This window comes from Dipodomys spectabilis, unplaced genomic scaffold (assembly GCF_019054845.1).
Source record: "Dipodomys spectabilis isolate Male_0828 unplaced genomic scaffold, ASM1905484v1 ptg000178l, whole genome shotgun sequence".
In the NCBI taxonomy this organism is placed as follows: Eukaryota; Metazoa; Chordata; class Mammalia; order Rodentia; family Heteromyidae; genus Dipodomys; species Dipodomys spectabilis.
Window position 1 is genome coordinate 10,738,566 of NW_024870855.1, and position 12,589 is coordinate 10,751,154.

Here is a 12,589-nt window from a genome sequence, read left to right on the forward strand (position 1 = left end):
TTCTTTTTGCTTATGTGGTGCTGAGGAATCGAGCCCAGGGCCTCAGGCATGCAAGGCAAGCGCTCTACCACTGAGCCACCTTCCCAGCCCTCGTGGTGAATTTTTATGTAAAGTCAAGACTAATCTTACTAGTTAGTGTTTTAAAAGTTTTTTTTTTTTAAAAGCAGTAAACATTCTTTCAAGAACACTGATTTATTTAAATGTCAGCCTTGAATTAAAAATAGTTGCTAATTAGACCAATCATTCATATGCTCTGCTTAGGTCATTAACCTAAAAAAAAAGACATAGTAAGCACAATAATCTGACCTTGGTGAACAGAAAGTTTAAAAATTAAAGTTTCCAGAACTATATTTAATTCAAATTAGTTGGATGTAGTTTCTCAGCAATGGAGAGATGCATCGTGTGTCTACACTGGATGTGGTTTCTCAGCGACGAAGAGATGCACTGTGTGTCTACACTGGATGTGGTTTCTCAGTGATGGAGAGAGGAGCTGTTGTGTTTGCACTGGAAGATGAGCACACATGCTTCTACATTAAACAAATCTGGGATGCCTTGTGGATAGACTCCATTATTGTGATGGGGGAATATGCAAGACACCACACTCTGTTACATCACAACATTGTTTATTATGTGAATTTTTTACAATACAAACAAAAAATACAGAAATGCAATATATGGATACAGCTAAATGCAGAATGGTGACTTTTTCTCTCTTCAAGAGGCCATGATTCCCATTTCTAGTAAAATAAGAGACTGCATATAGGTAGAAACAGGCTTGTTGTTCGCTTCACAATTTGCCTAGAAATGACCTATAAATGCATTTTCTCCCTGCTACTTACCATAAAGTGTAAAAAGGGAGTTAAAGGAAAGTTTCCTTGTTGGTTCCTACCATATGAAAGATGCTATTATTCTATTTTAGCAGGGCCAATATATGGAAAATATCTAAATTAAATGTTATTACAAAAATGAAGCAGTAATGAGATTCTGGCTAAAGAGGGTACTAAATGAGAATAACATATACGTAAAGAATCCAAAACAAACAAACAAAAGGTTGTTATAAAAAGCTCTAGGTGCACTGTAAGCATATACGTTCTTTTTTCCATGTGTATTTTCAAACAATGGAAGTGTCAAAAATAGGGTCAACTGTGTTAGACTAAATTACATTATTGTATAGGCTGCACTGAATGGAACCTCTGTATTATAATTATCATAGAGAAGCATAGTCTGCATCATAGTATGGCAATTTATCCTCAATGAAAACCTTCCAGAGTCCTTTATTTTGGAATATCCTGTAAACAATCAAACCACCAGAACATGATTGTACAACAGTTAAATGTTCTCTTGCATTAAATTGAAGACATCTGTTTAATAATAATAATAAAAAAGAAAATGTAGAAAGGTACTTAGAGCTGTTACTTTCTAAGTACAGAACACCCTAGACAATTCAAGGCATCTTAATCTCCATCGAGAACAACAACAAAAAAAATAGTATTTGTCATGCTGTTAAATCCATCATTATGGATAAAATTGGTGCAAATTGGTCAAACGGATCCAACAAACACTGATGTCCAAGCTGGCATATTGGCAACTAATACGTAACTGGTGGTCAATGGAGAGTTTAAAAGATCTTCCCTTTCTTCTTGTTCTTTTCCAAGGTTCTAAACAATTGAAGGAAAATAATTAGGATGAGTGAGCACATTATAACCATGAAGACAACATGTGGCAGAGCTGGCTAACACAGATACCAGTGTGCATGATTTTTAGGCACTATTTTTTCATGAAAAAGATCACAAGATTTAGAAGTACATTATGAGGACAATGAGTCTATAACAGTATTTTTGTAAACAATCACATTTGACAAAATTCCAAGATGAGCAGTAAAACTTCCTCTAAATCATTTTAACATACAAAAACATTTTTTCAAATGAAACATCACAAACTGAGGAAGACCAACAAAGGGTTCCACTTGACTCACTGCCACTGTGTTCTTGAGGACATCTTATGCCTTGCAAATCTACTGTCCTCTTCATATGTGGGTATCATAAAACTACCTAATCTCGACAGCGTGGAACTCTCAGGGATATGCAGACTGTCAGTTTAAAATGAGATCAATCATAGTGACATTGACCAAGAAGCATTGTACTCATAATCTGACTTAATTTTAAAAAATTAATTTTAAAAAATTGGAGACCAATGAGCAATAAACAAAAGAAGAAAATCAAGGTAGGAACAGGATTGAGTTCCATATCAATCAAGGAGGAATTGACTTTGCATGTGTTAGAAATAATGTATCAGAGTTCATCTTCAAGAATTTAACTAAACAAGTAATCTCACACAATTAAAATATACCCTTGTATGTATAAAAGATATTTGTAGCAGTTTGTTCTCTAAGTATGCCAAAAACTGAAACAATCATTACTACTTGGAGTAACTGGAAGAAAGGTAAGAAATTAATTACAATGTGTCAACTGGAATGTTAGGAAGCTGAAAATTTGTAAAGATTAAGTCCTGGAAATGTTTACATGGGAAAAAAATACAGTTAACAGTATTTGCATCCATGCATATAAACATAGTGATCCACTAAATAACTGTGCTTGGGGACACACAACAATGGTGGTGGCTTTTTAAGTGCCACTCCAGTGTTTTAAAAATAAACACAAGAAGAAATTCCTTAAACATCACTACATGCACACACCTCAGGACTGGTGCTACTTACCGCGAAGAGTTCTGTTGTTCTAAAATGCGTTGCTGAGCTTCCCAGTTGGCTTTCTCCTCCTCAAACTGACGCCGTTTTTCCTCTAATTCTTTGTGCTGGGCTTCCAAATTCTTTTTCATCTGCTCATGGCGCCGTTGGAGCTAAATGACAGCATAACACACAAAGTATAACTGCTAAACCTGAGACAGAAGCATGTTTCATGCAGGCATCTTATTTTGAAGGTATTGGCCACATAAATCCAAAATTCAGCCTGGAGAGTAGCAGGGAGGGCGCTGTACTGCAGGACCCATCTGCCTCCCAGAAGCCAGCAACTCAACAGAATCATCTTGAAAACAGGAGGACAAAAAAGCCTCCTAAAAAAAAGGAACCAAAACTAGAAATTCATACAAATTATTGTAAATATTTACATGTTTTGCTGAAAAAAATGGCAAAAAACGTGCTTAATTATATTTGCATGAGATAGCACAGAAGGTGTATTTTCTAATACTGTCATCCCACATGTTTAAAGAGTTTGTGCTTTTAATTATAACAGTAACAAAAGTTGGTAACATGGTAACAAAACTTCACAGTGAAATCACCTCACAACAGTCTTCTCCTATACTCAGACATGAATCAAGCCTTTCACCTCCAGTGTCTCTCATTCTCTTTCCTTTTGCCTACTGAAGGAAATACCTCCATGGTTTTCTGCTTTTAAAAATAGCAGAAATTAAATGCCAGCAGCCAGGCGCTGGTGGCTCACACCTATAATCCTAGCTACTCAGGAGGCTGAGAACTGAGGATCACAGTTCAAAGCTAGTCAGGGCAGGAAAGTCGATGAAACTCTTATCTCCAGTAAACCACCAGAAAACTGAAAGTGGTACTGTGGCTCAAGTTGTAGAGCACTAGCCTTGAACTGAAGAGCTCAGGGACAGTGCCCAGGCCCAGAATTCAAGCCCTATGACCAACCAAAAAAAGAAAAAAAAATTAAATGGTGCCTGCATCAACACCTGGAGTGACCTGGCTGGAGTGCCAGTCACTGCTGCTCAGCACTGGGAATTACTAACACTGCACATTCACAGGATATCACATCCCTTCATTGTCTCCCCTTATGCTGTCTATAACTTACCCAGGCAGGTTTTAAGTGCAATTAAGATTACTTCATTCCTTCTCATTTATTCCTAAGACTGATCAAGTGCTTCATTTTTCCAGCACTAGGAATTAAATCCAGGACCTCACACATGCTAAGTAAGTGTTTATACCATGTGAGCCATGTCTCCAGTCTTTTTACACTCACTCTCTCTCTCTCTCTCACACACACGCACACACTATACTATGTAGGTGCTTGTAACATAGATATATACATACATCATACACACATATTGTGTGTGCGTGTGCGTGTGTGTGTGGACACAGTCCCTTTCTGACAGGTACTATTTAAGAAGGAATACAGACAGAAGCAAACTGGTTACCTCAGCCTCAGAGTCCTTCAGTTTCTGGACCTTCTCTTTGACCTTCATCTCAAACACCTGCTCCATCTCCATCTCCATTTTCTTCATCTTGGCTACATGTTCCCTTCTTTCTTCCTCCATTTGTGCCAGAGGGCTTCTGTCATGAACATTAAGACAATCACTCAGTGTGTGAATGGAAACTGTAACACAAAACTCTGAGACAGCCAATATTACACATGCATAATTTAGATGCATAAAAATAACTTTTGAAAGCTTTTATTTACAGCATTTTAAGTGATAACATAGAAATTCTAAGTTTTATGTACAAATCAATTATGAACCAATGCTTCAGAAGCTTATTTATAAGTATACTTGTAACCTAGGAACTTCCCTCCATAAGGTTTCGTATATAAACTTCAATTTCTAGTGAATAATGATAAGACAAAGATCTAAGCTCAGCTGCTGAAGAAGTAGAATTCAAAGGAATGTAGTAAGTATAAGGCCAGCTCAGCGAAAAAGGTGTATTGAAACCTTCATCTTAAATCAGTAAGTCAGGCTATTGGTATACGGCTGTGATCCCAGCTATGAAGGTGGGTATATTAAGTAGGAACATAATGGCCTGAAGCCAGCCCTGGAAAAACCTCAAAATCCTGTTGGGTAAGTAAAGCAAAAAAAAAAAAAAGGGGGGGGGGCTGTTTGGGGCATGGCTCAAGTAATGGAGCACCTGCCTAGCAAATGGAATGCATTAGGCTCAAACCCCAATGCTGTGTCTCCCACAAAGATCTAAATCAGCGAGGGCACCATCACCAAACCTTGTGCACATCCTCTATGAAATAACATGCAAGGAAAAAGCTCAAGTGTGAAAAACAAAGCAAGTTGACATAGTTAATTAATGTATGAGAACATTTTGAGTTTTCTTATGTTTCAAGTATCAAAATTTAAGATAACCTCTGATGTCACAACTATATTTAATTACAAAAATTTGAAATTCAATCTGCTTGCTGGAAATAACTACTAGTCAGTAGTAGTACACTGCATAGAAAGGCAGAATGTCTGCAGACCCTTTTTATTACCTGTAATATTTTCAAGAATTCACTATACTTGCAGATTCCAATGTCTTAAATTTGACATGTTCAGAGATTTACACACACACACACACAAAGACACGCAAGCAAGCACATACACAGACATATAAGTGCCAGAAAACAGACATTAAGCACAGTCAAGTAATCTATTATACCACTGACATTAGCTTATGGGCTTAAGTATCTTGGTATAATTATGTTCCAAACTTTCATGCTGAAAAACATGTATAGGTGGCTTTTATGTCAACGCTGCTATATTTAAACACACAAGAAAAAGCAAGGTGCTCTTAACTACCACAACCATGGGGAGCGTTCTATGGTTTAGCTCAAACATGAGAGTAACATCTTTCTCTGACTCTGAAGATAAAACACATATACTCTGAGGACTCCGTAAAAATAGGCTTTAACCAAACACAAAGTTATACATTTTAAGTGAATAGCTTTGATCTCAATAGTGTTTTGTTTTGTTTTTAAATTAAGTTATGACTTAAAAGCAAAAGCCAGGCCTTGAGTTTCGGCCACTTCTTTCTGGTCCCCAGAGGGAAGTGCCGGCATGGTGACCTCTCTCACTGACTCAGCACTCTTCTTCCTGAGTAAGTAAGTCGGGGGCATAGATTGCAACAGAAAACACTCCAAAAGGCTACCAACTTTTCTTAGTAAAAAGAAAAAAAAAAAAACATGTGTTATGCTCCTATGATTAAAAAGATTTTTTTATGATTACTGTAAGTTAAAACAAAACATTATTTAACTGAAGAATATTTTTTTTCACATAAGAAAACCAGTGGCTCACACTTGTAATCCTAGCTACACAATAGGCTGAGATCTGAGGACTGCAGTTTAATTCCAGTTCAGGTAGAGAGAAATCAGAGACTCTAGCCAGCAAAGTGCTAGACTGGAGGTTTAACTCAAGTTGTAGAAGGAAAGCTCTGAATGAAAAAATGAGAAAAAACATGGCCCTGAATTCAAACTCTGATAATTGCTCAAAAAAGAAAACTTACTTCTAAAACTGAGTACTAGTGGTTCAAACCTAGCTATTAGGGGGCTGAGAGAAATTGTGGCTCAAGACCAACCAACATAGGCTGAAAAGTTCTGGAGATCCTACCTCAACAAAACCAAGAAAACAAATAACCCAGGCTCAAGTGGTAAAATATTGCCTAATGTAGCTCTGGGTTCAAACCCTAGCACCATCAAAAAAGAAAAAACTATACGCACAGACCTGCAATATTTTGCCAAGTAATCAAATAACCAGAAATTCTGAAAATGCAACTAAATAAGACATTAACTTAGAATGAGACTGCCTTTTTTAAAAAGGTAAGGTCCGTTGATAAATTTTTAAAAGCACTATTACTATATTTCATTAAAGTTGTTAAGATCCAGTTTTTTAACATATATGGGCCCTTGTCTCTTGGGCAACGCTGTAGGTGCCCTGAAAAAGCATGCCATAGAGGGTAACTGTCATTTTTCAGGGAGATGACCTGAGGTTTTATTACTTTCAAAGGGTCTCTAACCCTACTGCTCCCTCAACTACCCCAAACCTTCTAGACTCTAGAGAATAACTACTTTTTAACTGATAGTCTTCAGTAATTGGAATATATGTATTTAAAGCAATTAAAGATTATGCAACAATATAGTTGTAATTCAAAAACCAGTAGTTTGGTAGTTGTTGTGTGTGTGTCTGTGTAGACTGAGGGAAGCAGAGTAAGAATCTGAAGGTTCAGCTACAAAGAGAGGTCCTGTCTCAAAACAAAACAAGACTGGTGTAGTGGCTCAACCTTGTGATTCTAAGTACTTTTAGGAAGCAGAGATTGGGAAATTCGCACAGGCAAAAGAAGTTATTAAGACTATCTCAACAAGTAGTCAGAAACATGGTGAAACACAAGCAGGGGTATCCACAGGCATCCCAGGCCAGCCTGGGGACAAGGCAAGGTCCAACCTCAAAAATAACCAAAGCAAAAAGGGGCAGGAGGCATGGCTCAGGTGGCAAAGTGTGCCTAGCAAGCGTGAGATCCTGAGTTCAATCTCTAATGCATTCAAACAAAAAATGCAAAGCCAAAATCAAAATATAACAACCAAAAAGGGAGAGAACTACATGAAGTTATTAGATATATAAATGTTGAAGTTACATTCTTTTTTTTTGGGGGGGGAGGGGGGGGTTCGGTCATGGGGCCTGAACTCTGGGCCTGGGCGCTGTCCCTCAGCTCTTCAGCTCAAGGCTAGTGCTCTACTACTTGAGCCACAGCGTCACTTCTGGCTTTTTTCTTTTTGCTTATGAGGTGCTGAGGAATCGAACCCAGGGCCTCATGCATGCAAGGCAAGCGCTCTACCTCTGAGCCACCTTTCCAGCCCGTGAAGTTACACATTCTTATTTTTACCTATCTATAAAATGCAGATAAATTTTGTTACTTTATCCTTGGGAGAATAAGGAATATACAAAACAGTACTTTGCACATGAAAAACTACCAGTTTATCTTGCAGTAGTAAACTTTGTCATTTTATTGTATCATGTATTTATTTATTTAGCACTAGGACTTAAATGCAGGGTCTCAGGCTAGCTTCTGGCTTGCTTGATCAGCCAACTCTCTACCTTTAGCCCTGTCCTCTCAACTTTTATCTAAATAACTCCTGCCTTTAAATTCAAAGTACTAAATATTACTTATGTCTTAGAAAAGTAAATAAACTGCCTTCCACTGTCTATCTAAATGAACCTGTATTTTAAGTCATTTCTAGGAACTCAGTCACGTAACAAGGTTCTCCTAAGTGAACAGATGGAAGTGGCTACAGAAAGAAAGTTTTCTAGGAACAATGAGATAAAGAGTCATGCACTGAAACATATAAATATAAAAAGCACATTTTTCTATTCCACTATAAGAAACATCAGGCTATCTACCATCACATAGCAAACACCCTCTCTAGAATTTACACCCTCTAGAATTTCCAGTGTTAGGAGGCACTAGATGAAAATAACCCTGGAAAACAACGCTGGAGCTTACTTGGTAAGCTGTCCTTTACTCTTGTTATTATCCACGCCGTTGTAAGTCACAGCTGCCAGTTTTCTGCTTCGGTAGTTCTCATAGTGTACATTATTAGTGACATCTTTTAAGTCTTGCATGTGTGTTCTGTCATAAATAAAGAGCATGAGTTGACTCTATTAAGAAAAGCTCTGATGCAAACTATTTACCAAAATTTCAGACTTAAAATGGGCAAAAGATTATTCTTAAGAAAGACACATTCCTGTCTTCACCTTTAGGCTTCAAGAAGATCAAAATGAAGAACCGTAACTCGACCAACAGAATTTAGATTCCAAAATCTCTTAAAGCAGCAACTTTAAAATAAACTTTCTACAATAGAATGTTCATCTTCTCTTCACAGTATTTATGTAATTTTACAAGAGTAGATTAGCTTCTATTTATTTACAAAATCTAAATCAAACTGCTTTTCTTTAGGTAAAGTAATTTTTAAAGTAATACTGAATTTTCACTATGTTAATACTTAAATAAGGACACCTGAGATCACATTTCAACTTATTTTCACACTAGGGCAGCTTAATTTCTGTTTATTCAGGCTGTCCAGTGCATGTGCTACTTTGGCTTGAGGTATTTCCAACAGACAGAATCAATCAACACATGGGAAATAAACCTTGAAAATTCATGAATGGTTACGATTCTTTAATCATGAGAGCTGCTCTATGGATCCCCTTTGCCAATGCAATATGCAGTATTCGTAGGTGGAAATGGTCCAGCAGTCCTTACCCATTCCACCCTCCCTTTTCTTATCACCCACTGCATCCTGAACTTCCTGTGCTCATCATATTCCATCTTCACTGCTTTACCACAACTCCCTTTGGAGAGACAAACAGAATCAAGATAATACTGATTTCATTCTTCCTTATGGCCAGAAAACACTGTTACTTCTTATCCAACTTGATGGAATGCCTTCTTCAAAGTCCTTGTGAAGAGCATGTAACGTATTAACTACTGTGGTTGTTCTCCTTCTGCCTAACATTTCCATGCAGTTCTCTGATAGTTTATTCCCCCTAGTCCTAAATTTGGACTTAGTCCTAAGTCGTCTCCTATTACACTCTGTCCCTTGATACATATTTATTCTCTCTTATGGCCACAGTGGTTACATTTAAAGCTGTTAATATTCTACTCCAGTGAAGTCAGGACATTCCTAATCCCTAGTGCATCTGGTGGTCAAACAGAGCAGCTCCCAATAATCTGTGATAGTCCCCTCAGTTTCATTTTGTATCTTCTTAGGAGCCCTCTTTATTTCCTCCTGAAATCACAACACATAACCCTTGACTGTCACATCTTTCTGGTTACCAGTATTGCCACAGGCAACACCATGCATGTTACTTCTTTATCTGTATTTTGCATTCCCCTTTACCAGAAATGTACAATTTCTTTTGTACTCAATAAAGAGAGCAGATAATAGGAACTTTAAAAAATTAATAACTAAAGACTGAAGTTAAAGTATGATAAATGTTATTGAATTTTGGAACTAGTTACCAGTTTCTCCAGAGAATAGAAACAAGTCCCTGTACTAGAACACAGAATTGAATTTTGTACTATTATGAATTACATCATCACTGTATACTGAAAAATCTAAGAAACATGACTGCAGTAAATAATGCAAGTAGTATAGAAACATCTAACACGTCAGAAATTATGTTGCTTCTAACACAACCTTCTACAACTGCTGAATTCTGACTTGCAGATATACAAGTCTTTATTTCTATGGAAGCAAGAAGTCAGTCTGCCCAATTCTGTTCAATTTAGGACCAAAAAACTTCACAATTCTTATCACTGTTCATACTTACCTTATCAACATATTCCTTAGAATTGTAAAATCACAATGTTCACCATTTTCAACTATAAAAAAATAGATGACATATTATTTTCACAAAATCTGGTCTTTTCTAAGAAATTTCAAATGAGACTGTACAAGAGATTCAATCAATTTCTCAGAAAGTTTTAATACTAACAGTTCCCAAAGGAATGACAGACAAGTGTACAATAATACTACTTTATTTGTTTAATCCTCATGATAAATATGAAAGCTGGAAACAACACTGAAAATTTGAAAACAGACAAGAAAACGTACATTTTCTCATATATCTCAGAAAGTGTATTTATTCTATAATAAAATACATTTTGTAAATTTAATGGTAAAGAGGAGAACTGCTTTATTAAAACTTCCTTAAGGATAGGAAGGGGAACTAAAGAGGAGGCAACAATGCTTGATAAGAAATGTACTCATTATCTTGCCCATGTAATTGTTAACTCCTCTGTACAGAAGAAGAAAAAAAAAACTTCCTTAAGATGAAACCAAATGAAAAGGTGGCTGAGAATTTCAAGGTTACTTATTTTTTAAAAACATATCACTCTGGGTACAGGAGATTAAACTAGAAATACAAAGGCATCTCTGCAGTGTACAGTTCTAAGGAATATCTAAATTCTAAAATCTTGAGGCAGTGACTTGCCTGGGTATCACAGAGCTCGTAAGAAAGCACAGGATTACTGGAAAGAAAAATCACTGCTAATCAGAGCAATTTCAAAGAGTATCTCCAAACTTATGTAAGTGGCCAACAAGTAGATAAAATATTCATTACTCTAGCTTATATAACACAGAAGATTAAGTATTAGGGTAAATAAATATAATAAATATAACATAGCTAAGAAGATTCTAAGGATTGTTCTTCTAGGATTATATTGGTATTTAAACTTGGTAGGGATTATGGCTTAGTTGGTAGAGTGCTTGCCTAGTATGCATGAGGAGGCTTTGGGTTCAATTCCTCAGTACCACATCAGCAAAAAAGAAATAAAGTTAACAAAAATAAATTTTCAAAGTTTTTATATTTAAGAAAAATTTAAAATTAAAAAAATTCACTCTAGGGACTGGGAAGATGGCTCAATGGTAGAGCACTTGCCTTGCATGCATTAGGCTCTGAGTTCGATTCCTCAGCACCACATAAGCAGAAAAAAGTTGGAAGTGGCACTGTGGCTCAAGTGGTAGAGTGCTAGCCTTGAGCTGAATTGCTGAGGGACAGCACCCAGGCCTAGAGTTCAGGCCCACGACCAGACCCAAAAAAAAAAGGAAAAAAAATATGGATAAATAAACAAACAAGACAAAAAAAAAAAAAAAATTCACTCTAGGGCTGGGAAGGTGGCTCAGTGGAAGAGTGCCTGCCTTGCATGCATGAGGCCCTGGTTTCGATTCCTCAGCACCAGATAAGCAGAAAAGACCAGAAATGGGCTGTGGCTCAAGTGATAGAACACTAGCCTTGAGCTGAAGAGCTGAGGGACAGTGCCCAGGCCCAGAGTCCAGGCCCCATAACCAAAAAAAAAAAAAAGTTTTACTCTGAAGATATGATGTAAAAAAAAAAGAGAGAGAGAGAGAGAGAGAAGAAAAGAGAAAGAAAGAGAAGGAAAGAGAAAAAGAAAAGAAATAGTGAACTAAGTTCATAAATACTTTTAAACCATTATTAAAGGTCTTTGAGGATTCTGGCTCAGATTAAATGAAGAACCTTCTCTCCAAATTGTTCCATTTTTCAGAAGATTCATTAGATCCTTGGCAAGGATCTTAGTCAAGAAGTCCTAAATTACAAGCATATTTTCAAGGAAGAAAACAAACACTGGCTTAATGATGGGGAAAAGAAGAGGAAGAGCGGCAGAGTACCAACAATTGACATCTCAACTTCAGGAATTAATACATACTTTCTTGACTGAAAATCAGGGTCTGGAAGTCAGAATTGTACTTAAGAGGAAAATGAAATTACAGGGAAATAAAATCCAAACCAGCCTTGAAAATCTGGAGTGTATCAACATAGTGTGCATTTTATACTACTTATAAAATTTTATGATTGTGAGACTTGATAGATAGAAAGCCATTCACTACAGAAAGCCTTACCTTCAGCCACACCCCAAGGATACTGCCTTCCTCTGACCCTCTTGCCATTAACTTCAATGATCGTGTTACTACCTACTACAGCGAGAGGTAAACGGTCCTAGAAAATAAAGCGCTCACATTCAAATACATCTTTGTAGTCCTCACAAGCTCAAGGATGAAGAACTTACATTACTCAACAGATTAAAAAGCAAATTATTTTGAAAGCTTTGACATTATTATAGGCCAATCAATAAATACTCAGTAAATCGCCAGTATATGGAATTACCAACAAGGTAAATAATGAATATAGTAGTATTTTCTCTGAGAATTAATGAATACTAGAGCATATTCTAGTCAAATTGTTATCTCATACTGGGCAAGATAGAGTAACAAGAATATTGGCATTTATAAGGGAAAATTGAGGCTTGTGATTAGCCTACTAACGTAATCATAAACCAATCTTAACAATGGAA

The 12,589-nt window shown here is 36.7% G+C and overlaps 1 protein-coding gene across 4 annotated transcripts in view; it reads right to left on the reverse strand.

Moving 5' to 3' along the window:
* Positions 1–606: 606 nt before the first annotated feature.
* Septin7 (septin 7) overlaps positions 607–12,589 on the reverse strand; it is a 55,803-nt gene continuing 43,820 nt past the window's right edge. For all 4 annotated transcript variants that reach the window (XM_042695007.1, XM_042695008.1, XM_042695009.1 and 1 more), the window contains exons 9-14: positions 12,138–12,234; positions 10,048–10,099; positions 8,219–8,344; positions 4,165–4,300; positions 2,717–2,856; positions 607–1,658 (exon numbers count right to left, since the gene is read on the reverse strand). In XM_042695007.1, coding sequence (XP_042550941.1) covers positions 1,619–1,658; positions 2,717–2,856; positions 4,165–4,300; positions 8,219–8,344; positions 10,048–10,099; positions 12,138–12,234 — 591 coding nt within the window. In that variant the 3' untranslated portion in view covers positions 607–1,618. The remainder of the gene's footprint in view (positions 1,659–2,716; positions 2,857–4,164; positions 4,301–8,218; positions 8,345–10,047; positions 10,100–12,137; positions 12,235–12,589) is intronic.